This window comes from Halichoerus grypus, chromosome 7 (genome assembly GCF_964656455.1).
Source record: "Halichoerus grypus chromosome 7, mHalGry1.hap1.1, whole genome shotgun sequence".
In the NCBI taxonomy this organism is placed as follows: Eukaryota; Metazoa; Chordata; class Mammalia; order Carnivora; family Phocidae; genus Halichoerus; species Halichoerus grypus.
Genome location: NC_135718.1, coordinates 124,061,059 through 124,088,448, shown reverse-complemented (window position 1 = coordinate 124,088,448; position 27,390 = coordinate 124,061,059). Strand labels below are relative to the sequence as shown.

Below are 27,390 nucleotides of genomic sequence, written 5' to 3'. Positions count from 1 at the left end.
GCAATGCTCTCCAAAGGGCAAAAAACGTTTACAAAGGGCAGAGAAAGACTGATGAACTACAAATGGAAAAGACTGGATTAGATCTTGGAATAAAAACAAGACATTAGTAGAAAAACCAATGTAACCTGAATATAGTCTGTAGATTATTTAATGGTACTATAACTATGTTAATTTCTTGCTTTTGATTAAATGTACTATGGTTATGTAAGATGTTATCATTAGGGGAAGTTGGATGAAGGTTATGTGGGAACTCTCCATTCTGTTTTTGCAACATTCCCAAAAATCTAAAATTATTTCAAAATAAAAAGTTTAAACAGATTCTCAAAAAAAAAAAAAACCAATAGGACATTCACATTAAGGTATCTTGATGTCTACTTAATAGAGTCTCTTTCATGCCACTATTACTGTCCTTTGTGTTATGGTTTCTCCTGTGGGGATAGCTCTTGTTAGACGTGTAATGAAGATGAAAAGAATCCTTGCCCTGATCCTCTTCAATGTACCTTTCTTGTATACTTCTTTCTCTTTCTGTGATATATTTTTTTTACCTTTTTTCCCGTCCTTTTTCTCTGGGCTGTTCCTTTAGTGTCCTTTACAGTTACACTTGCCTTCTACCTGTCCTCTAAATGTTACAGTCCTCTAGGCTTTATCCTTAGACCTCTACTTCTCTAACTCCTATATCTCACTGGTGGTTCTTATGTAAGACCACACTGCATTAATTACCTATATATGATAAGTCCCCAGTACATCTTTATCATAGACCCATATAAACGTAAATGCCTGTGTATTTGCACAGTAAGTGTATATCTTTGTGTACACCCCCATACAGACAAATACATGACCCTTACACATACCCGCATTTGTACAGATACACACATACTGGACCCTCCTGCATTCCTTCTTTTGGGAACTAGTGCTACCCTGTTGCCCAAACCAGAAAATGAAGAGTCCTCTCTTTCCATGTTATTACTGCTGACCTTTCTTGCATCCAGTTTCCAGTTGTTTACTATGTTCTGCTGATTCTGCTTTCTAAATATTACTTAGATTATCTATTTTATCCTCTTCAATTTCAATGTCAGTGACTTATGTTGGATAGCTGGTTTTAGCTCCCTCTAAGCCATCCTCCATTCTACTTTTTTTTCTTTTTTTTGCATTCTACTTTAAGATTGTTCTTTCTGAAAAGCAAATCTTATATTTTTCCTATTATATTTCAAATGAAGTTCAAACCCCTAGAATGGCACACAAAATCCTTCGTCTTATGGCTTCTCTCTCTCCGATCTTTTCTCTAATACTTCTCCAGATACCGTTGCTATAGCCATTCTGAACGATTTGCTGTTAGGTCTCTGAAAATAGTTTCATGTCTCTGTGAATAGCCCATATTCAGGGGCATTCTACCATATGACTGAGCAGTACTCTCCAAAAGTGTCTAGATCACCAGAGGGAAAGTGAAAGACTGATGAACCACATATGGAAAAGATTGGGTTCGATCCTGGAATAAAACAAGACATTAGTAGAAGAACTGGTGTAACCTGAAGATAGTCTGTAGATTATTTAATAGTGCTGTATCTATGTTAATTTCTTGCTTTTGATGAGCATACCAAAAAAATAACTTGGGTTATAATAAATTCTTATTAACAAATAGTGAGAGAGTGAAAGACAGTAATGATGAAGTAATAAAAATAACATTTATTAAACATTGATTTATGAACTTGGATCGTAATCCAGGTTGATTTGTCTGACTCTTTCTTGAGTTGTATGCTCTGTAAAGACAAGGATCATTTTTTAAAACTGTTTTGTATCCTAATATGTAATACATGATAGACACTTAGTATTGTCAAATACATAAATCAAATAAAAACTGCTGAGTGACTCATTATAAGGAATAGATATAAAAATGTCTTGACAAATTTTGATAGAAGAGCTTATAAAATTGATTATAATGAAGCTCACTTAGGAATAATCCAAAACTTGTAGGAGTCAAGTGTTACTGTGTTTTAAATTGAGTGGTGTTTATAACTTAAACCTGGAGTCATATAATGGTGTAAGATGTAGAGTGAAAATTCAGTGACATCCTGAGCATTCTCTATATTTTGTGCTATGACCCACTTTCTTTGATTTAATAAGACGTTGAATGAAAGGAGCGAGTCAAAAGCCATATGTCTTGGTTTTATGTTAGCTAGAGATTTTGGAAGATTTTAGAAAGGTTTTAACGTAAATAATAAAATCCTATGAATTTCTACATTATCCTATTAATCTTTTTTTAAAAGAAGCATGATAGTTACTTATGTATGGTATGTAATCTATAGCTAAGATCAGCACATGCATTACTACACTAAATATTCAACAGGTTTGGAGTATTAGGAAATATTTGATATATGAATCATTAGGAGATGGTAATTGTATCAAGCACTGATTTTATAACATGAAAAAATAATAAAAATAAAATGTGACATAGGGAAGATCTGGAGACTTAACTGGCAGAAGGAAGGAATGCACAAGGAGAGATAGCTTATCAGGACAAGGAATATAGATTTTTCAGCATCCTTTGTTCACTTACTTCAATTAGTATTTTATTTTTTTAATTTTTTAAAGATTTTATTTATTAGAGAGAGAGGGCACAGGTGTGGGGAGGCAGAGGGAGATGGAGAAGCAGACTGCCTGCTGAGCAGGGAGCTCCCGGGGCTCGATCCCAGGACTCTGAGATCCTGATGTGAGTCCTGATGTGAGTCGAAGGCAGACGCTTAACCTACTGAGCCACCCAGGTGTCCCACTTCAATTATTATTTTAAATAGTGTTTCTCTATGTGGGGTCTTAAACCATCTGCATCAGATTTATCTAAAAAGTCTATTAAAAATGGATATTCTTGAGTCTCACCTTCAAAATTTCTGATTCAAGATGTCTGGATTAAAACCCAGGAATCTACATTATTAATGAAATACATAACAATATACACACTAAAGTTGTGGAAATATTCATCTAGGTATTCTTTATTCATTCTCTCAATTCAACAGTATAATTTGAGTGTCTACTTATGTATGAGGCAGTGTTCTGGATGCTGGGATATATTAGAGAACAAAGCAAAAAAGAATATCTGACTTTGTGAATCTTTTATTTCTAGTATGAAGGGGACAGATAATAGATAAATTATGTAGAATGTTCAAAGATGATAAGTACTATAGAAAAGTAAATAGAATGGGAAAGGGGGCTACCTGGGGGTTAGGAGGGAATTTAAGATAGTATAGTGACCATGTGCATTTCACAGAATATGTGGCATTTAAACAACTTCCTGTAGAGTGGTCAAATATAGAAGCAGAGAGGAAGATTTGGAAGGCTATTGCTATAATCTTGGTGAGAAGTGATAGCATTTTAGGAACTGGCTTGTGGAAGATAGGATAATAGCTGATCAGGTTATGGATCTATTTTGAAGATAAAGTCAGTGGATATTGTGAAAGATTTAGTACGAAGTGTGAGAGAAAGAAGAATGACAGATGTTTTCATGATTTTTTATCCAAGAAACTGGTAGGATGTAGCTGTCATTCTATTGAAAGGGGGAAGATTATGGGCAAGAAATATTTTGGTGAGAGGAATTCAGTTTTGAACATGTTAAGTTTGAGGTGTCTATTAGATATCCAACTAGGATATTGGTTAGCAAATGGATAAATGAGGCAGAGGAGAAAATTAGAATGCAAATAGAAAGTTGGGAGTCATCAGCATAGGGATAGGATTTAAAGCCATTAGACTGGAAGACAAGTGAGATTATCAAAGGAGTGGCTCTACAGAAAAATGGCAAGAGGCCCAGGAACTGGAAAATAGCAGGAGGCGATGGTGAAGGAGGCCAAGAAAGAGTGAGTGACCAGTGAGGTCGGAGAGAGTTCAAAACAGTAAGGTATCTTCACAGCCTAGTAGGGAAAGAATACCAAAGAGGAAGGGTCAACACTGTCAAAGTCTCGTGACAAGTTAATTAAAATAAAGACCTGAAACTGACTGCTGAATTTAGTAAAGTGGAGATCTGATGACATCAGCAAGAGCAAGCTTGCTGAAATGGTGAGGCAGAAATTGTGGTTGAAGCATGGGAGAAGAGGAAGTGGAGACCAAAGTCCTGACAGCTCTTTTGTGTTTTACTGTAAAGAGCAATGCAGAAATGGACATAGCTAGAGAAGTAAAAAGGGTCAAGAAAAGAAATAACACGTGTGTAGGCTGGTGGGAAGATCTAGTAGAGAAAGAAAGCTATATGCAGGAAAAAGGAGGAAAAATTGTTAGCGGAGTTGGTCTTTGTGTGGAGCACAGTTACTTCATGCATCACAAGGGAGAAAGCAGAGGCATGGGAAGAGGAGGAGGTAAAGGGGCTGAATAAATGGGATGCTTAGAATTTGCAGAATTTTTCTTTTAATGACTTCAGGGGTTTTTTTCCCCCTTCAGTGAAGTTAAGAAGCAAGGTCATCAGCTGAGAAAAAATGGGGGAAGTGGTTGGATATTTATGGGAGAGTGAATGGACTAGAAAAAAAATAGAATTGCTTGGCATCATTCAGAGCACATTAGAGATGGCAGATTATGACTTTAAAGTGAGAGTAGTCCTCATGACTGGCTGGGTTTTCTCTTGGCAACTGGAGCTTCCTACAGGCTCGCTGATGATATGCTTGCTCCTGTATCAGGGTATTATTTATGCTGGTGGCTCCCTTTCCTGGAATCTGTTCTCCCACAAACTATGGGTCCTACTTCCTCACTGCTTTCAAGGCTTGACTCAGATGTCATCTTCTTCATGATATCTGCCCTGATCACACTCTTTCAAATTGGAAGTTCCTTGTCCAAACTGCCCAGTCTTCCTTATGCAATTCTCTCTTATTTTCTAACACTCATCACCTTCTAACATACTACATAATTTATTACATTTTTTTATTTCATGCTTCCACTCCCCTTCTCCCCCCTAAATGTTTAAGCATCATGAAGGGTTTTTTTTGTTATTGAATTAGAATTGACATACAGTATCATATTAGTTTCAGGTGTACAAGATAGAGATTCAATATTTTTATACATTATAAAATGATTATCACCCTAAGTCTAGTCACCATCTGTCACCATACAAAGTTACTACAATATTATTGACTATATTCCTTATGCTGTACTTTACATCCTTGTGACTTTCCCCTCTGGCAACCACCAGTTTGTTCTCTGTATCTATATGAGTCTGTTTCTGTTTTGTTTGTTCATTTGTTTTGTTTTTTTAGATTCCACATATAAGTGAAATCCTACAACACTTGTCTTTCTCTAACTTATTTCACTTAGCATAATACCCTCTATGACTATTTATATTGTGGCAAATGGCCAGATTTCATATATTTTTTATGGCTGAGTAATAATAGTCCTGTGTGTGTGTGTGTGTGTGTGTGTGTGTGTGTGTGTGTGTGTACCACATCTTCTTTATCCATTCATCTGTCAGTGGACACTTAGATTGCTGTCCTATCTTGGCTATTTTAAGTAATGCCACAGTGAATGTAGGGGTACATATATCTTTCTGAATTAATGTTTTCATTTTTTTAGGATAAATACCCAAAGTAAGTTGCTGAATAGTGTGGTAGTTTTATTGTTAATTTTTTTGGAGGAACCTCCATACTGTTAGTGGCTGCACCAATTTACATTCCCACTAATAGTGCACGAGGATTTCCTTTTCTCCACATCTTCGCCAATACTTGTTATTTCTTTTTTTTTTTTTTTTGATAATAGCTATTTTGACAGTTTTGACAGTTATCTCATTGTTTTGATTTGGATTTCCCTGACGATTTGTAATGTTGAACATCTTTTCATATGTCTGTTGTCCATCTGTATGTCTTCTTTGGCAAATGTCTGTTCAGGTCCTCTGCCCATTTTTTAATTGAGCTATTTGGTTTTTTGTTATTCATTGTATGAGAACTTTATGTAATTTGGATATCAACCCTTCATCTGTTACATCATTTGCAAGTCTCTTCTCCCATTCAGTAGGTTGCTTTTTCATTTTGTCGATGGTTTCCTTCACTTTGCCAAAGCTACTTAGTTTGATATAGTCTCACTTGTTTATTTTTGCTTTTGTTGCCCTTGTCTGAGGAGACATACGGGTTTATCTCAAGAAACAAGAAAAGTTTCAAACAGTCTAAGTTTAAAGGAACTAGAAAAAGAACAAAGTTAGTAGAAGGAGGGAAATAATAAAGATCAGAGAGGAAATAAATGAAAATAGAGACTTTAAAAAAACAATAGAAAAGATCAATGAAACTAAGACCTAGTTCTTTGAAAAGATAAATGAAATCAACAAACCTTTAGTTAAACTCATCAAGAAAAAAAGAGAGAGAGCCCGCAAAGGCTTGAATTTTTGTTCTGTTCATTTCTGTATTTCAGGCATCTAGAAAAGTACGTGGCATATAGTAAACATTTAATTAGATATTTATCAAATGATTGAATTAATTCATTAGTCTGGTTTAACAGACTTGATTTTGTTGCAGATTATTTAAGGACTATCTGTTGATATATCCCGGAGGATACTGTTGTTCCATTAATGTTGTTTTAGGTTATTAGTTCCAATAATAAGTCACACTGAATGGGCTTTTTATTCCTTCACAGTGTTTTCCTGGTCATTATACCATGGTACTGTAATTTAGTATTCTTACAGTTTTATTTGCCTAGTATTTGAAATGGAATAAAAATAACAGTTTATTTCTATTCCTTCATATACTTAATTCTATTGGTTTAGCTCTAAACCGACCTACCGGATGCCCATTTGTTATAGCAGTTTGTGTTTATATATATAGTGAGTAACTGAATGCCCTGCATTTAGCAGGTGTCTATAAATATCTGCTGACTTAATTTATTGTAACACTTTAGTGTAGTTTTCACTAACCTGTCAAGGTTTACTGAGCATTTATAAGAAGGAATATTTAAAGTCGACTACTTATATTTTTTAGCCCAAAGCATTATATAGAAAGGAAATTTTAAAGATCTGTTATAAATTAATATATTTTAAAAGTAATTTTTTACTGTATTTACATTTTTCCTTTAAATTGCTGAAGATTTCTGACTCATTAAAAAATGTATTTTTTCTCTCTCAAGCCTTTATTAGATTAGTTATCTTATATTTATGCCAAGAAGAATTTCTAATAGGAGATAAATTTTGAGATATGTTAATTTTTCCTCCAGGCTGAAAAAGGAATGGGGAGTCTCGATTTGTTATTGTGTTGCCCCAGTGCCTCTGCTGCTTCGCTTCAGTAACAAGACTGTCGTGTCAGCGCGAAGCCGAGCACTCCGTCTTCCCCTTCCCCAGCTTGATAAAGAATTGCACCACTCACCCTCTCTCCCCAGTGTTTTTCGTGAGCTCTTTTAAAGAGTCAAAATCTTTAAAAATCATATAAGACTCTTACAATTTAATTATTGTCATCCTCAGAGTTTTGATGGATTGATTGCAATTAGATATTTATATAACATATGTATACACCACTGATTAATAGCATAACTTGTTTTGGATTTTTAGATTAAATGCCACAAGTGCACTGACTGGTGAGGAATTAGAGAACTGTGAGAAGCATACAATTTATCTCTTAGAGGAAAGATACATAGTCTACTGGGCCATATATTTAAGTTTATTCTGTGAATCTGATCAGAACATATTCTTTATATTTTTTGGTAAAGAAGCTTACCACTAAGTCTATTCTTTATATTTTATTGAATTTTTAAAACATTTATATTGTATTTGAAAATTGGTGTGGTGAATGTTTATTTTTATTTAACAGTATTGCTTACTGAAGTCCATTTAAAACAACAGATAATTTCTTTAAATGGATTTAATTTCCTGTTAAGATGGTTATTTGAAGATAAAAATGCTTTGAAAAACCTTAGCAATAACTATCAAAAAGGGGCGCCCGGGTGGCTCAGTCATTAAGCGTCTGCCTTCAGCTCAGGTCATGATCCCAGGGTCCTGGGATCGAGCCCCACATCGGGCTCCCTGCTTGGCGGGAAACCTGCTTCTCCCTCTCCCACTTCCCCTGCTTGTGTTCCCTCTCTCGCTGTGTCTCTCTCTGTCAAATAAATAAATAAAATCTTAAAAAAAAAAAAAAAACTATCAAAAAGAGTAGAAGGAAGTAGCTTTATTGCTTAAAAACATTTCTCTTGTAACCTGTCACACTACTTTAGGATTGTGTCGTAAGGATTAACAAAATTCAGTTCTTGCAGGTATTAATGATTTGGAGGGAATAATATTAATGGTCTTGATAATTATACATATCCTTATTTAAATGACTTTTATTTATAATTTATAATAAAATTATGGACTCCATGCTATGGAACTATGTCTATGAATTTTTTTTGAAATTTCCAATTATGTTATTCATGTTTTGGTGTGATTATTTAGCATGTTTAGGTCCAGGTTTTAATTTTTACTTTTGGGATGAAAAGCAAAGTATTAAGATTTATGTAAAAAGCATCATCTTATACAAAAACAAGGAATCATGGATCACTACATCAAAAACTAATGATGTATTGTATGGTGATTAACATTAACAAAATAAAATAAAATTTAAAAAAAAGCATCATCTTAATGCAAACTCTTAAATTCCTTTAAAAATCTACTTGCAACCTAATGTTTTGTTATATCTGTAGCCCTTTCATTGTTATTAACAGTGTTACTTGTCATTACTTGCAATTCCAAATTAATTCTTCTAAAACTTAGTCTTCCAATTACCTAAAGATATGTGTTTACTAAATTATGTGGGTAACTATTAATCAAGTGACAGGTTACAGCCCATTATAGTTACAGCTTTTCCAACAGATAATATTTTTTAGTTCAAAATTATTTCTATGCAAAATAGCTAAAATGCTCTTATCTTTTTTTACTTACTATGAAATCCTCCAGAGTTACTAGAATGGAGTGACCATGACCCAACTCCACTTGGGAAAAAAGAAAAAAAGTGTTACTGGTTACTGAATCAAAACTAGAAAAAGGAATTTAGAGAACTGTTACCTTAAGCATATTTTTCTCCATTAATGCCACTTCTCAGCTTATCCCTGGGTACCTATATTTGTGTGTATGTGTATAGAATATGTGTGTGTGTGTGTGTGTGTATGCATAAAATCCATCTTTTATTTTAAGAACAAACATTTTCATTAAGTATGCATGTAGATAAATGTCTGATTGTCACTGTGACAGGATTGTTTGCAAAGTCAGTTGATAACACATGGCATTTTACCAAGTGATTAATTTTTATTGGCTCAATTCACTAGTTCACAGTAACACAAAGTAGTTACTCATGCTCAAAAATGCATAATCAGTAAATAGTTTTGGGATTTATCTCTTTTTAGACATTGAACTATTCCACTCAAACTAAAATGGATGGATTATTTCTAGTAAACATAAAAATGAAAACCTTTTTAAAAGTCTTGTAGTCTTAATCTTTTAAAACAAATTAAGTCCTTTAAAAGGATGTCTTAGTTTGCTTCATTTGTCAGTAATGTATTGCTTTAAATTTATCATTTTACTTCACCTTTTTTTCCTAAAATGATACTTAGTCCATCAAATTAGATCACTTTAGTTTGATTTATAATGCTATGTTGAAAATATATGAAAGTCAAATTTTGCAAGCATTTTAAACCACTTTATTTTTCAAATTAACCATTTATCATAAGTAGTAAAGATGCCAAGATTACATTATTACCTTTTATCTCAAGATACAGTGAAATAAATAATTCCATATACACACCTTTCACATTGTTTCAGTATACTTCAGTCTTTCAGCAAACATTCATTTCAAACTGTATGTTAGGCATTTGCCAGGTATTAAAGATACATACATGAGAAAGACAGTGATCCTATACTCAGGAAACTCATAAATTGATAGAGATCGAAAGGTGGTAGTGGTGGGAAAAGGTGGACTTTAGTATTTAACATTTATTCTCTGCCTGCTATCTAGGTACTTCATGTTGTTTCAATTATGTTCACAAAACGCCATAAGATATTTATTATTTTTCCCATTTTATAGAAGGGGAAACAGAGACAGCAAGTTGCCCAAGATCATAAAGCTAATAAGTAACAGAGATGTGATACAAGCCTTTCATTCTCCAAACTCCTGTTGATATTTGCTTATATTATCGGAAACTTTTTTATTCCAAGCATAATGATGATATAAAAATGGGTAATCTATGGTCCCTACCCTCAAAAAGTTTTAATTTTTATGAGAGCAACTCATACTCTTTTTAAAAAAAGGCATGACTGTACATCCTTTTAGGCTATGTCTGTTTAAATCCATCTAACCACATTTTGGGTCAAAATTATTCTATGATAATATAAAGGTAGTTAAACCACATTTTGAACAGGACTCTGTTGATTTCATTTGTTTCTTTCTTAATTTTGGTCTGTAAGAGATTCCTGTCTCAAAGTCATATAAAACTGATGTAATTTACTGCCATTAAATAATTAAGCATTAAATTGCTGCCTGAGGAATACAGTGTTGCCCTATAGAACTCCTCTCAATTAGTTTTGTTCATTTAAATAGAAAACTTTTTTTTTAGAACTAGGACAGAGTGAGAATTGTTTAAAAGTCAAGCTACTTTATTTTAATTTGGCTAATTTAAATTTTCCAGGGTAAAAAAAATTGTGACCAGGATTAATTCCAGCATGAAAATGAACATTTCATATTGATCTCCAAATCTTCAAGTCTACCTTTCATCCATCATTTAAGTCTTTCTTATGTTACCCATTGTCTCTTATGCAAGGGAGCTTAAAGATACTTCACCTTCATTATGAATGGAGAAACCTCAAAACATTTATAACAATTTTTATAATCCAAAAGGTACGAATTTCAGATGCCACAGATGACAAAATAGAAAGTAACCAAGTGCCAGTAAATCGTACATTCTTTTTCTTGTTAATGAAGTTAGAGTCTGTGCCATACATTTCTGATTTAACTAAAGAGCTGTTATTTTACCGGGCACCTGCTATTTTAATTGCTTGAGTTTTCTTGTCATGCATTTGTATATGTGTGTATATACATATATATGTGTAATTTATATTTATATAAGTATCTGATACTAATATTTTGCTATAAGTAAAATTAATTTTATGACGAAAATGAAAATTAACATATTTGACACTTTTTAATTTCAGTTTATTGATGGTCGACTGGCAAAACTAAATGCAGGAAGGGGTTTCTCTGATGTATTTGAAGAGGAAATCACTTCAGGTGGCTTTTGTGGAGGTAAAGACTAGCTCCAGTATGATTATCCATTTTCTGAGTAACAATTGTCTTGATTTTTACACTTGTATCTGATATAATCTACTTCATAAGGAACTTTTGCTCTTAAAAATACAATGTCTTAAATATATTTTTTTCATAAGAGCTGTGGTATTATTTTATTGTTCAAGGTGTTAAAGATGTTCTCATGAATTGGTAGTTGTTTGCTTGGATAATCTCTTAATATTAGTAGAAATAAATGTCACAGAAATGCAGTTAGCTTGTATCTTCCTGTCTTTCATCCTGGCTAGTATTGTCTGCTAAAAATAACCCACAGTGATGGCTACTACTAAGTAAGAATTAAAGAACTAAGATTATAGTTGAAATACTAGATTATAATATAATCTAAAAAAAAGATTTGAATACCACAGTGCTTTTACATTTTAAGTAAGTGTATTGTTATAGAAGTCTTTACCTTTTTTTTGCTTTGCAGAACATTGCAGCATGAGGAAAAGACTTTTCAGTTTACCATCCCATGTGCTTACACTTGTCACTGTAAAAAGTGCTCACTAAAAAAATGGAAGGCGTCGTATTATTTTGTATGTGTGAAACATAAGCTAGGTGATATCTAATTTTTGTTTAATATAATGCACTTTAATATAATTAAACAATTACAGTGTTTCATATGTAAGTATTCAAACAATGTTACAATTACCTAGGCAGTTAATGACTTACGAACTGGTACTTTGTACATGATTGCTCCAGTATATAGTCCTGACTCTGGCAGAGAATTTTGCTTGAGTCCTTGAAGTGTCACATTCATTCATCAGCTGGTATTGTGCGAAGTGTTTACCTATGTACTAGGTACTGTTCCAGATACAGGGTGAACTAAACAAACAAAAATCTCTGGTGTGTTCATTTTCACCATGTATGATAATAATTTTTCTCTTTATCTGTAGGTTTAATTTGGGGAAAAGATGTCTTTAGTGTGCATGTGAACAAACAGTTGCTAGAATTGAGAAATAAAACATGAAAAGACAGTAATGAGTACACATCTACAAATTTCCCCAAATTTAATTTTATTCTTAAATAAGATGTATTTTTTGCACCGTAGAAATACAAAAACGATTGAGATAATTTGTTCATTAAAAGAGGTACAAATGAACTGAGCATTTATGGATCTTCATCTGGCATAAGTATAGCATTTCATTGAAAGCATTTAGCTTTGGGAAAAACTTAGTTTACTTGACTCAGCAAGTAAGCCAAGTGTGTAGTCATTCAGCTCCTTGCTTTCCTCAGCTCATGGGTAAAAATTTAGCTTCAATGGAACTTTTGTGTTAAAATAAGGCTTTTTTACTTTTTAACTCAGACAAGCAAAATATTGTCAGCTCCTGGACGAATTGCTTGAGGCATCTATTCAGTATTTATATAACTGCTGTCTCATTATTTTTATGACCCGTGGGGCTAGTATCTTATATGGAATTGAAGATGACATCTTGTGACAGTAATGGGGTAGAATAGAACTATGATCATTTTGTAGAGTTAAATTCTGTAGTCTTAACCATTGGTCCGGATACCGCTGTTTAGAAGATAGGTGGGTGTCTTTTCTGGTGGGAGAGGGCTTGCTAAAATTTTTCATTAAAGGTCTTATGGTTTAAAAAGAATGGGATACTGGGGTGCCTGGGTGGCTCAGATGGTTAGGCGTCTGCCTTCGGCTCAGGTCATGATTCCGGGGTCCTGGGATCGAGCCCCGCATCGGGCTTTCTGCTCGGCGGGGAGCCTGCTTCTCCCTCTCCCTCTGTCTCCCCCCTGCTCATGCTCTCTCTCTCTCTCCGTATCTCTGTGTCTCAAATGAATAAATAAAATCTTTTAAAAAAAAAAAAAAAGAATGGGATACTGATCACCAGTTGGCATCTGACTTAGAGACTGCTACATTTGCAGTACAACTTCAGGCCAGCCACTTTGTTTTTCTTTCTTAAAATGAAAAAAGTTTTGAACGCTTATCTTAATTTGGTGGTGGTGGGAGCAATACTGATTCAAAAGGAAAACGTAGCTCAACAAGTATTAATTTCAGTATGTACAGCAAGAAAATATATTAAAAATTATGCCTGGCTGTCAAGTGTTATTTTTTAATCATTGTATTTTAGGTTATTATTTTAGAGATACATAAAGATTATTCTTAGAAAAATATAAAGCACAATTTATTAGGATTTGAAATAAAAATATGCATAATCTAATAAAAATTAGTAATGTTCTTATAAATGACATATATATATAAAAGAACATAATACATTTGTCATTTAGACTACATTTGTAAGAAGGATGTCTATATCATGATATGAAACTATTTTTCAAAGAAGTGAACTATTATAACTCATTTCTCTCCTGGTTATAGTAAGAATAATTATAATTGTTCCTACTTACTGAATATTAATATGTGACAGAATCTCTTATAAGAGCTCTACAAATTTTACCTCATGTAATCCTCAAGAGCACCTGTGAGGTATTTTAATTACCCATCCCCATTTTTATGAGGGCACTTATCTCAACAATTTGCCCCAGCTCACTGCTAGTAGTGCTAGAGGCTGAACTCAACCTGTGTCTGCCTGGGTTCAAAGCTCTTGCTTTAATAACTATAATATATTGCTTTCTTGTGATAAGAAATCTTCTTAATTAGAAGACATTCAGTAAACAAGAGCACTACCCAAGCCTTCTCTACTCCAAGTGGATAAAGTAAAATTCCTGTCTCATGATTATCCGTTGAAGATTTTTTATACATAAAGCCCTAAGAAAGATCACTATAAGAAAAATCAACATTCACTAAAGCTGAGGAAAAAATCATGTTCCTTTAAGCAAAAATAATTAGGAAATTTCAGAGAAGCATCTAATTTCTCCCCTTTCTGTGTCACTGCAATGGCAGTTTATATACTCTATTTATACAGTCTATATATGGTGATGATAAAATGAATATGAGTATGGTGGAACTTTGTAATTATTGTGGCTTTGTTAAGAATATACAATGCAGGACAGTCATTCATAGCAAACCTAGATTCACATTGAATCAGAACTATGGTTAAAGCCTGAATGCATACAGATCTCCAAAAACTTTTCTGTCCTGTAAATCCCTGTGGTCAGGACTGTAAAGAAATCCCTGTTACTCCTGATTTTTTTCATGAGACCTTTGTAGAATAATCAACCTTAAGAGGAAAGTAATATCAGGAAGTGTGTAAAGGGAAGAATACCCATAGTGGCTAAAAGGTCATAAAAGTGGACACAAGTAGAACAAAGGACGAAATTAGATAAACACAAACATTGGTGTATGAAAAAGCAGCTAAGGAATATTGAGTACTTAAGAACATGGGGTGGGGTTTTTTGCGTATTTTTTTCATTTAAAGTAAGACTAGTTTTTTAAATCCACTTCCAGTTATCTAAACTTTAAAAAGGAGAGACATTTTCAGATTGATTTTATATAGAAGCATATAGTTATTCTTCATTAGCATTTGTTGCTTCATTAGCTTCCTGACATAATCTGATCAATCTTTTATTTATTTAATTCTTTTTCTTTTTTGTACTGACTGAGGCACCAAGAGAATTTGAAAAGGTAGTAGGTAGTTACCCGTTTTAGTGGCATTTTTCTGGCTTCACTGAACAATTTAGATAAATTTATGTATTTTTTTGAGAAGTAACTACAGATTACTGGAATTTAAGCAAACACATTTGAGGAAGAAGTCTTTGCACAAGTGGGAAACAAAGATACTTTGTCCTTGAGTTTGAGAAAATCACTCGTATGTTTAATGAGAACAATGTTGGGAATTTCCTCAATAATGCTTGTTATTTCCATAATCCAGTGACTTTAGTGGAAGGACTGAGAGATTTTTTTTTTTTTTTTTTGGCATTCAGATTCATTTTTAAGAAGAAAAATAGCCTTTAAGAAATATTTTTTAAAATAATGTACTTGTCTCATAAATTTTGTGGAAATAGAAGCTTTCAATCTGAAAAGTACTAAATTTAAAGAAACAAATATCTTTTTTTTTTTTTAAGATTTTATTTATTTGACAGAGAGAGACACAGCGAGAGCGGGAACACAAGCAGGGAGAGTGGGAGAGGGAGAAGCAGGCCTTCCCACCGAGCAGGGAGCCCGATGCGGGGCTCGATCCTAGGACCCCGGATTCATGACCTGAGCCAAAGGCAGACGCTTGATGACTGAGCCACCCAGGCACCCCAAGAAACAAATATCTTTAAAAAAAATTTTTAACAGGAATCTACCTAAATTGTACCACATGCTTCCCTGTCATCTCAAGCAGTTTATGTAGGGACTTCCTGTTTTCCCCTGTGCATATAATTCTGGATTATTATTGGTGATTCTGTCAACTATTTCTTCTCAAGGTATCCGCTTTGAGCAGCCCCTTTTCATTTCTAATGTAATTAGTGTGAAGTGATACAGGGGAAATCTCTGTTTTATCATATTCTATTTAGCAGTCTTAAGAGGTAGAATTTCAGAGTTGAAGGACTACAGAACCAAGAATTCAAATACCTAGATTCTTATTCTTTCTCAGTTGCTATCTTTGTGACCTTGGGCAAATAATGTGCTACCTCAGAACCTTCAGTTTCCTCGTTTGGCAAGTTACTGACAATAACTTACATTTTTGATGTGTTTGTGATGTGCTAGGTACTGTACTAAGTAACATTGTAGCAGCCAGGTTAAAGACCTAGTCCCAAATCCCATAGTTTACAAGGATACGGTGGACTTGAACTCTCGGATCATTGGACTCCAAAGCCCACTTCCTCTCATTGAATTGTGCTGCTTAAGACGCTACCTGCTTTGCCTATTTTAGAGTACAAAAACACAATTCAGATAAGGGAATGTAGGTAAAAACATTTTGTGACCTGTGAAGAGCTGAATATGAGCTATTTTTATTCCTCATAACTCTAAGACACTGACCTTTCTATAACTGCTCTGAAGTTTTATGATACTAATTTTCTTTGTAGTTTAGAGTCTTAAAAAATTATATTCTGGATTGACAAGTGTTCCAGAATGCTAAATAGTTATCACATAGAAGTTAGTATTTCTCTTTCTACTTTCCTCCATTTATTTTGGGAAAAGAATGAAAATAAAACACTTCCCAGAATACTATAAATAACAACCAAGTCTTAAATGTGTGATTTCTACCCAACCATTTTTTTTTTTTAAAGATTTTATTTATTTATTTGAGAGAGAGAGCACATGAGAGGGGGGAGGGTCAGAGGGAGAAGCAGACTCCCTGCCGAGCAGGGAGCCCGATGCGGGACTCGATCCCGGGACTCCAGGATCATGACCTGAGCCGAAAGCAGTCGCTTAACCAACTGAGCCACCCAGGCGCCCCTCTACCCAACCATTTTTAATAGAGAAGTTATTAAGTATATGAACTGATGAGAACCTTTAGCAGAGAGGTAAAAGTATATGAACAATCTGGGTAAAGATATACTGTTTATTTTTTTGTTAATAAACTCTCCTTAGAAATAAAGAATAACTTGAATAACTTGAATTTTTTTGTTACTTTACAAAGGGAATATCATTAAAAAATTGTTTAGGACAAATACCACCTGAAATTCATGGTTTTTTAACAGTGCAAATTTTATTTACAGAGGTTATTTTGAGTAGACACATTTTGCTATAATCATTTCATAAGATTAGAAAAAAATATTATTTTTGCCCAGGTATTTTCTTCCAGAAAAGTGAAGTGCAGTGCTGAGTAGTAAGAGATGTTTTTCACAATGGGGGTTATTTCTTGATTTTTTTCTTTGAATTAGAGAAAGGTTTAATAACAGGAGTCATATCAGAGCTGGACACGTTTTGTCTGATGTTGGTTAGGAATGCAAAGACAGCAGCTGGAAATCAGTTCTTGGGCTGGGATCATTCAGCTTCTATTTTATAACAGCAAGGGAATGAGTTTTTTTAAAAGAACACAACTGCATGTAAGTAGAGAACATAGGTGGTGATAGATGTTAACTAGATTTATGTGGTGATCATTTTGCAATATATACAAATATCGAATCATTATGCTCTATATTTGAAAATAATATGATGTTATATGTCAACTATACTGCAATTAAAAAAAAGGAGAGACCATAATCTGTTTTAGGGATTACTTGTACTTGGAATAGCCATCAGGACTTTGTTTTTTAAGCATTTAAACCAAGAAGGCCGATGAAATCTAAGTCAGTTGATATTAAACATTAGTTGAGATTGTGTTTTTTTTTTTGCCTTCTGATATCATTTTATTGATTAAATTACCATACTTGGAACCAAGCATGTGATTACTAGTTTTATTAGAACTGGTTTTAAGGAGTGCACTTGTTGTGATGAGCACCGGATGTTGTATGGAAGTGCTGAGTCACTGTATTGTACACCTGAAACTAATATTACTCTGTATGTTAACAACTGGAACTTGAATAAAAACTTAAAAAAAAAAAAAGAACTTTGTCAGCATTTGAACTTTCTAATAACCATAATGTTTTATAGACTAAAACCTTCATTTGCTTCATATTTCCTTGGGTAGTATCTTTCAAACTTGGATTTACAACTAGAGAATATCTTCAGAACTATGACTGTATTGCATTACAGTAAAATTTGCGATCCATTAATTTATAGTTAAAAACCATAGATAATCTTTTTTTGTCTTCAAGTTTCTTTGCATTTTAAAATTCCCGTCTAGTTTTTTCTTTCCCTATGCACTTGCAATATTACTTTTAAATGAACCCAGTTGCGTAGAAGAGGCAAACTTTTACAAGACAACATAGACATAAAACATTGAAAAATTAGTAAAAAGACATAGGCATCTTGGATTTCAAAAAAGAGGGTATATTTTCCCCCTCTGAACGTCATATTAAAATGAAAGAAGATAAAATATTTTAGCATATTACCTTTATATGTGAGTAAAGAAAAAAATGTCTGTTCTTAAACATTCTAATCACTGTGTTCCTAAGAGCAATTTAATAGTTCTTACAATACCATTGCTTTTGTCACAACACTGCTGATAAACAAAATTTGCCTGCTAAAATCCTGGAAATATTAGTTCTTAATGAATTTTAGTTTATGGATTTATTTTAGATCAAATATTCCTGACATCTTATTTTTATATTTTCCAGGAAACCCGAGGTCATATCAACAATGGGTGCATACAGTCAAGGTAATGATAACCCTTCACTGTTTCTTCCTCCTTCACTCAAACATATATGGAGAAATGTTCAGTAAAAGGAAGCTGCTTATACTTATGCTGTTTATTGGCAATAGTTGAAATGTTTGTATATTTTTTCACATTTTAAGTATTTTTATTTTATGTTATATGATATTCATAAATATAATTTTAAAATGGAAAGCTTTTGTCCAGAGATAAATGGCTCGTTTTGAAAAGCAAGATGTTATTGTCAGCTTATATTATATCCTAGAACAAAGGAATTAGGAGGGAAAGTATGATTTGAGGGGAGTTTTATCATTTCTGGTCATGTGCTTGTTGTTAATATGATTTTTTTTTAAATTTTTTATTGTTATGTTAATCCCTATACATTACATCATTAGTTTTAGATGTAGTGTTCCATGATTCATTGTTTGTGCATAACACCCAGTGCTCCATGCAGAACGTGCCCTCTTTAATACCCATTACCAGGCTAACCCATCCTCCCACCTCCCTCCCCTCTAGAACCCTCAGTTTGTTTTTCAGAGTCCGTCGTCTCTCATGGTTCGTCTACCCCTCCGATTTCCCCCCCTTCATTTTTCCCCTCCTGCTATCTTCTTTTTTTTTTTCTTAACGTATATTGCATTATTTGTTTCAGAGGTACAGATCTGAGATTCAACAGTCTTGCACAATTCACAGCGCTTACCAGAGCACATACCCTCCCCAGTGTCTATCACCCAGCCACCCCATCCCTCCCACCCCACCCCCCACTCCAGCAACCCTCAGTTTGTTTCCTGAGATTAAGAATTCCTCATATCAGTGAGGTCATATGATACATGTCTTTCTCGGTTTGACTTATTTCGCTCAGCATAATACCCTCCAGTTCCATTCACGTCATCGCAAATGGCAAGATCTCATTCCTTTTGATGGCTGCATAATATTCCATTGTATATATATACCACATCTTTATCCATTCATCTGTCGATGGACATCTTGGCTCTTTCCACAGTTTGGCTATTGTGGACATTGCTGCTATAAACATCGGGGTGCACATACCCTTTCGGATCCCTACTTTTGTATCTTTGGGGTAAATGCCCAGTAGTGCAATTGCTGGATCGTATGGTAGCTCTATTTTCAACTTTTTGAGGAACCTCCATACTGTTTTCCAGAGTGGCTGCACCAGCTTGCAATCCCACCAACAGTGTAGGAGGGTTCCCCTTTCTCCACATCCCCGGCAACATCTGTCGTTTCCTGACTTGTTAATTTTAGCCATTCTGACTGGTGTGAGGTGGTATCTCATTGAGGTTTTGATTTGGATTTCCCTGATGCCGAGTGATGTCGAGCACTTTTTCATGTGTCTGTTGGCCATTTGGATGTCTTCTTTGGAAAAATGTCTGTTCATGTCTTCTGCCCATTTCTTGATTGGATTCTTTGTTCTTTGGGTGTTGAGTTTGATAAGTTTTTTATAGATTTTGGATACTAGCCCTTTATCTGATATGTCATTTGCAAATATCTTCTCCCATTCTGTCTGTTGTCTTTTGGTTTTGTTGACTGTTTCCTTTGCTTTGCAAAAGCTTTTTATCTTGATGAAGTCTCAATAGTTCATTTTTGCCCTTGCTTCCCTTGCCTTTGGCGATGTTTCTAGGAAGAAGTTGCTGCGGCTGAGGTTGAAGAGGTTGCTGCCTGTGTTCTCCTTTAGGATTTTGATGGACTCCTGTCTCATGTTTAGGTCTTTCAACCATTCGGAGTCTATTTTTGTGTGTGGTGTAAGGAAATGGTCCAGTTTCATTCTTCTGCATGTGGCTGTCCAATTTTCCCCACACCATTTGTTGAAGAGACTGTCTTTTTTCCATTGGACATTCTTTCCTGCTTTGTCAAAGATGAGTTAACCATAGAGTTGAGGGTCCATTTCTGGGCTCTCTATTCTGTTCCATTGATCTATGTGTCTGTTTTGGTGCCAGTACCATACTGTCTTGATGATTACAGCTTTGTAATAGAGCTTGAAGGCCGGAGTTGTGATGCCGCCAGCTTTGCTTTTCTTTATGAACATTCCTCTGGCTATTCGGGGTCTTTTCTGGTTCCATACAAATTTTAGGATTATTTGTTCCATTTCTTTGAAAAAAGTGGATGGTATTTTGATGGGGATTGCATTGAATGTGTAGATTGCTCTAGGTAGCATTGACATATTCACAATATTTGTTCTTCCAATCCATGAGCATGGAACGTTTTTCCATTTCTTTGTGTCTTCCTCCATTTCTTTCATGAGTATTTTATAGTTTTCTGAGTACAGATCCTTTGCCTCTTTGGTTAGATTTATTCCTACGTATCTTATGGTTTTGGGTGCAATTGTAAATGGGATCGACTCCTTAATTTCTCTTTCTTCTGTCTTGTTGTTGGTGTATAGGAATGCCACTGACTTCTGTGCATTGATTTTATATCCTGCCACTTTACTGAATTCCTGTATGAGTTCTAGCAGTTTTGGGGTGGAGTCTTTTGGGTTTTCCACGTAAAGTATCATATCATCTGCAAAGAGTGAGAGTTTGACCTCTTCTTTGCCGATTTGGATGCCTTTTATTTCTTTTTGTTGTCTGATTGCTGTGCCTAGGACTTCTAATACTATGTTGAATAGCAGTGGTGACAGTGGACATCCCTGCCGCGTTCCTGACCTTAGGGGGAAAGCTCTCAGTTTTTTCCCATTGAGAATGGTATTCGCTGTAGGTTTTTCATAGATGGCTTTTATGATATTGAGGTATGTACCCTCTATGCCTATACTCTGAAGAGTTTTGATCAAGAGAGGATGCTGTACTTTGTCAAATGCTTTTTCTGCATCTATTGAGAGGATCATATGATTCTTGTTCTTTCTTCTGTTAATGTATTGTATCACGTTGATTGATTTGCGGATGTTGAACCAAGCTTGCAGCCCAGGGATAAATCCTACTTGGTCGTGGTGAAGAATCCTTTTGAGGTACTGTTGGATCCTATTGGCTAGCATTTTGGTGAGAATTTTTGCATCCATATTCATCAGGGATATTGGTCTGTAATTCTCCTTTTTGATGGGGTCTTTGTCTGGTTTTGGGATCAAGGTAATGGTGGCCTCATAAAATGAGTTTGGAAGTTTTCCTTCCATTTCTATTTTTTGGCACAGTTTCAGAAGAATAGGTATTAATTCTTCTTGAAATGTTTGGTAGAATTCCCCTGGGAAGCCATCTGGCCCTGGCTTTTGTTTGTTGGGAGATTTTTGATGACTGCTTCAATTTCCTTAGTGGTTATAGGTCTGTTCCGGTTTTCTATTTCTTCCTGGTTCAGTTTTGGTAGTTGATACATCTCTAGGAATGCATCCATTTCTTCCAGGTTATCTAATTTGCTGGCATAGAGTTGCTCATAATATGTTCTTATAATTGTTTGTATTTCTTTGGTGTTGGTTGTGACCTTTCCTCTTTCATTCATGATTTTATTTATTTGGGTCATTTCTCTTTTCTTTTTGATAAGTCTGGCCAGGGGTTTATCAATCTTGTTAATTCTTTCAAAGAACCAGCTCCTAGCTTCGTTGATCTGTTCTACTGTTCTTTTGGTTTCTATTTCATTGATTTCTGCTCTGATCTTTATTATTTCTCTTCTCCTGCTGGGTTTAGGCTTTATTTGCTGTTCTTTCTCCAGCTCCTTTAGGTGTAGGGTTAGGTTGTGTACTTGAGACCTTTCTTGTTTCTTGAGAAAGGCTTGTATTGCTATATACTTTCCTCTTAGGACTGCCTTTGCTGCATCCCAAAGATTTTGAATGGTTGTGTTTTCATTTTCATTGGTTTCCATGAATTTTTTTAATTCTTCTTTAATTTCCTGGTTGACCCATTCATTCTTTAGTAGGATGCTCTTTAGCCTCCACGTATTTGAGTTCTTTCCGACTTTCCTCTTGTGATTGAGTTCTAGTTTCAAAGCCTTGTGGTCTGAAAATAGGCAGGGAATGATCCCAATCTTTTGGTACCAGTTGAGACCTGATTTATGACCTAGGAGGTGATCAATTCTGGAGAATGTTCCATGGGCACTAGAGAAGAATGTGTATTCCGTTGCTTTGGGATGGAATGTTCTGAATATGTCTGTGAAGTTCATTTGGTCCAGTGTGTCATTTAAAGTCTTTATTTCCTTGTTGATCTTTTGCTTAAATGATCTGTCCATTTCAGTGAGGGGCGTGTTAAAGTCCCCCACTATTATTGTATTGTTGTCTATGTGTTTCTTTGCTTTTGTTATTAATTGCCTTATATAATTGGCTGCTCCCATGTTAGGGGCATGGATATTTACAATTGTTAGATCTTCTTGTTGGATAGACCCTTTAAGTAGGATATAGTGTCCTTCCTCATCTCTTATTAGAGTCTTTGGTTTAAAATCTAATTTGTCTGATAGAAGGATTGCCACCCCAGCTTTCTTTTGGTGTCCATTAGCATGGTAAATGGCTTTCCACCCCCTCACTTTCAAGCTGGGGGTGTCTTTGGGTCTCAGATGAGTCTCTTGCAGACAGCATATCGATGGGTCTTGTTTTTTAATCCAGTCTGATAGCCTGTGTCTTTTGATAGGGGCATTTAGCCTATTTACATTCAGGGTAACTATTGAAAGATATGAATTTAGTGCCATTGTATTGCCTGTAAGGTGACTGTTACTGTATATTGTCTGTGTTCCTTTCTGGTCTATGTCACTTTTAGGCTCTCTCTTTGCTTAGAGGACCCCTTTCAAGATTTCTTGTAGGGCTGGTTTCGTGTTTCCAAATTCCTTTAGTTTTTGTTTGTCCTGGAAGCTTTTTATCTCTCCTTCTATTTTCAGTGACAGCCTAGCTGGATATAGTATTCTTGGCTGCATATTTTTCTCATTTAGTGCTCTGAATATATCCTGCCAGTTCTTTCTGGCCTGCCAGGTCTGTGTGGATAGGTCTGTTGCCAATCTAATGTTTCTACCATTGTAGGTTACATAGCTCTTCTCCTGGGCTGCTTTCAGGATTTTCTATTTGTCTCTGAGACTCGTAAGTTTTACTATTAGATGTTGGGGTGTTGACCTATTTTTATTGATTTTGAGAGGGGTTATCTGTGCTTCCTGGATTTTGATGCCTGTTTCCTTCCCTAAATTAGGGAAATTCTCTGCTATAATTTGCTCCATTATACCTTCTGCCCCTCTCTCTCTTTCTTCTTCTTCTGGGATCCCAATTATTCTAATGTTGTTTCGTCTTATGGTATCGCTTATCTCTCGAATTCTGCCCTCGTGATCCAGTAGTTGTTTATCTCTCTTTTTCTCAGCTTCTTTATTTTCCATCATTTGGTCTTCTGTATCACTAATTCTTTCTTCTGCCTCATTTATCCTAGCAGTTAGTGCCCCCATATTTGATTGCACGTCATTAATAGCCTTTTTGATTTCGACTTGGTTAGATTTTAGTTCTTTTACTTCTCCAGAAAGGGTTTCTCTAATAAGTTAATATGATTTTTTAAAATGTAAAACTTGCCTCCACAGATTTAGGCTTTATTGCCCAACCTTAAAACAATTAAACAGTTGCTTGTAGTTCTTTTTTATTAAGTTTTAAATATATACTTATTACTGGTCATATTGCTCAAGTCTGTCTAAACTGCGAAGATGAAATTATTTTTAAATTGTGTATTACACCAACTAAAAGAACAGAGTAGAATGTTTACATTTTGTCAGAAATTACTATAGTATATAAAAGCTTGAAAACACTTAATGTGACATAATTTCTGTAGGTCTTTAATTTGTGAAAAAAGCTCTTTTTCCATACTATTAATAATGCTTTGTTTTCAGGACAGTCTGGTTTAAAATTTTTGGAAATATGTTTCTGTTTTTTCTTTGCAGAAAGGAGGTGCACTGTTTAACACAGCAATGACCAAAGCAACTCCAGCTGTACGCACAGCATATAAATTTGTAAGTTTTCTTTTGATGTTTAAAAATTCTATTGATAAAATTATACATTTCCCTAGCTGACAGACATGTAAATCTAGAATACTTCCTATTTTTTCTTTTAAAAAAGCTTTAAAAAATTTAGAGTTAATATTGACTGAAGTGAATTCAGTTATTAAAAGTATTGTATAGAAAGGATATTCCCTTTATATAATCTAAAAACAATTCTTCAGTTTATTTCAAAACTGTCAGTAAAATTGTGCACTTAGATTGAAATAGTCCATAATGAAGTGCCATTTTTAAAGATTTGATTCTTTCATTTAGCCACATACTTTAAATTCTCATTGTATACTTGAGGATTAAGTAAGAAAAAATAGGAAAATATGGCAAGTTCTCTTCCCTCAAAGATGCCCGACTCCATAATTAAAATTCTTCAGTGATTCTCCATGGCTGATAGTAAAATAAAAAATAGCCATATCAATAGCAATAAAAAATAATTAGTAAAAAATAAAAATCTCTTTAATATAATAGCAAAGACCCTTCAAGACCTGATTCCTCTTGTGTCCTTCCCATTCACCCCAAACGCTAGAGCCTGCCATATTGCTAAAGATACTGAGCTACTCCTCATTTCATGAATGCAAGATGTTCTTTTCTGCCTCTATTCTTGCATAATCCATTTCTATTAACTGGAGCATTTATTCTTGGATTTTATCCAAAACCCAGTAAACACTAATCATCCTATAAGACTTAGTTTAGGCATTAGCTATTTCCCTATAAAATATCCAGCCCCACACTATAAGGGTTCATATATCTTTTGGGTCCTCATTGGGCCAGTATGTGTTACCTCTGTTTTAGCACTTGTTTTACCTGCGTGCATCTTTATCTCTAATATTAAACTGGTCGGAGCTAGTGGGTTGGTATCCAGTAATTTTTTAAATGTAGTAGGTCATATATATTTTTTTTATTTCTAAAAATATTCAGGGTCATAGTTTTTTTTTAAGATTTTATTTATTTATTTATTTGAGAGAGAGAGACAGCATGTGCAGGTGGGGGGAGGATCAGAGGAAGGAGAGAGAATCTCAAGTAGACTCCACACTGAACACGAACCCAGTGCTGGGCTCAATCTCATGACCCTGAGATCATGACCTGAGCAGAAATCAAGAGTCCAAGGCTCAACCAGCTGAGCCACCCAGGCACCCAAGGGCAATAGTTTGATTTTATAGGAGTTTATCTTCAAACGCTTTCTCAGTAAAGGAACTGATGTGATTGAATTAATAATGGAATAATAAATTTTAATAAGCTTAGAACTTACATTCTTGTTTTGACTTACAATTATGACATATATGTAGCCACCATTACTGTTAAAAAAAAATCCATTTCAAAGATTACATTTTATACTAGGAAAGCTAATCTGCAGAGTGGATTCAAAAATATGGTGCCAAAATTCTGAACTGTTTGAAGCCTTATCGTAGGAAGAGGTTGTCATTTTGCCTGGGAAACATCAGCCTCTGCGTTTTGTTTGGTTGTTTCATAGTTTTTCTGGAAAACCTCTCCGAGTATGTCACTATCTTACTCTATAATACTGATGGTTTGATTTATATACAGTTTTTGGAGAGATTTTATTTTTTTACAATGAAATAACACATGGCTGCCATGTGAAACATCAAACTAGCCTTGTTTCTCACATTCACTTAAGATTGTAAAAAAGGTTTCTCAGTCAAGTGCCCTTTATTTTATTCTTGAACAAACACTTGAAGTTTTTCCTCAGTCTTAGAGAAATTGTGTTGTATTATTTTGCTAAATATAGGTTTTTCTCCTTAATTTCACTTATATTTTCCACAAAAACCCAGAAATAAACATGTTCAAAACCTATTCATTATTCATATTTTTATCTTTCTAATCAGTAGAGTGTTTTTATTTTCTGCAGAACAGTAAAATGTTCTCAAGTTAAAATTCTACTCTCTGGAAGATTATTCCGTAAACTAATTTCAGGCCAGTTAAGGTCTTCAGAATATATTTAATCGCTTTCATCATTTATCTCATGATCGTGTTGCACATGAATCAAGAAGTCAAGAGGTTTGGGACAAGTAAAGTCAGTTTGTGACTTCCGTAGTTGTACCTAAAACATCTTTCCAGGCTGCTCATATTCTGAAATATGAACTCTTGAACTTCCTCCTTTGACCACAGATTACTATGAACAAAACTTCTTATCTCTCCCGTATGGGTTTAACAGAATTTATTTACTTGATTTTCCATAGATAGTAAATTTTTAAAAACTGGGAACCATGTTTTAAACTGTTTCATTCATTCGGTCAGTTATCTGAGTACCTCTTAGGAACTAGGCGTTGTACTGGTTATTTGTAGAGCAGTGAGGGTGGCACATAGTGCGAGTGACAGAGGCACTGTCCCTGCTAGTTTTATGTTTGTGTCATGGTCCCTTCGCTCTGTTTTGGACATACTACAGAGGAACTGAATATGTATTTGTTGAAGGAAATAATGGTTTTGTCCTATTCTTAGAACAGTTCTTCTATGCTTAGAACATTTTCTCTATGCTTTTTATGCTCTCATTTTTTCTATGCTTTTAGAAACCATAAAGAAAACTAGAATTAACATGTACACTTTTCTTAGAAATCTAAAAATAACGGTAAAGTGAATACATAATTGATTTGGCTAAAAGATTTTCTGAGTCAACTATCTTGTTAGGTTTTTGCCTTTTAAATTATTAACTAAAGCCATTTGCTGGATGCTTCTCTGTAGAGAATACTTGTTTATTGCTTCTTTTCAGCTTGGTATTAAAGAGGATAGAGAGAACCTGTACCCCATCTTCCAGATAGTCTGAAAGAGGTCAGTAGAAGAGATAGGGCAGCAGCCATTTAAATGAATCAGTACATGGATTACAGACACTAGATTCAACTCTATACACTTAGAAGCATCTGCAAAGATTAGTGTGAATCAAGTGAATTTTGAAAGAATAGAAGATACTTAGATAAGTTAGAATATAAACAAAACAAGAGCAAGGATTGATACAAGTTCTAGGAGATGGAAGCCGGAATATTTTCTTGGTAATTATTCATTTTTACCTAATGAGAATGTAGGGATTAATACAGGACCCTTTAAATAGATTAAGTGGCTTTACCAATAAAACAATGAATGTGAAACTGCTTTAATTC

General features: G+C 34.5%; 1 protein-coding gene across 11 annotated transcripts in view; it reads left to right on the top strand.

Annotated features, from left to right (window-relative positions):
- Window positions 1-27,390, top strand: part of DENND1B (DENN domain containing 1B) — a 265,783-nt gene that overhangs the window by 193,242 nt on the left and 45,151 nt on the right. For all 11 annotated transcript variants that reach the window (XM_078078238.1, XM_078078240.1, XM_078078234.1 and 8 more), the window contains 3 exons: window positions 11,114-11,204; window positions 18,309-18,349; window positions 24,176-24,244. In XM_078078238.1, coding sequence (XP_077934364.1) covers window positions 11,114-11,204; window positions 18,309-18,349; window positions 24,176-24,244 — 201 coding nt within the window. The remainder of the gene's footprint in view (window positions 1-11,113; window positions 11,205-18,308; window positions 18,350-24,175; window positions 24,245-27,390) is intronic.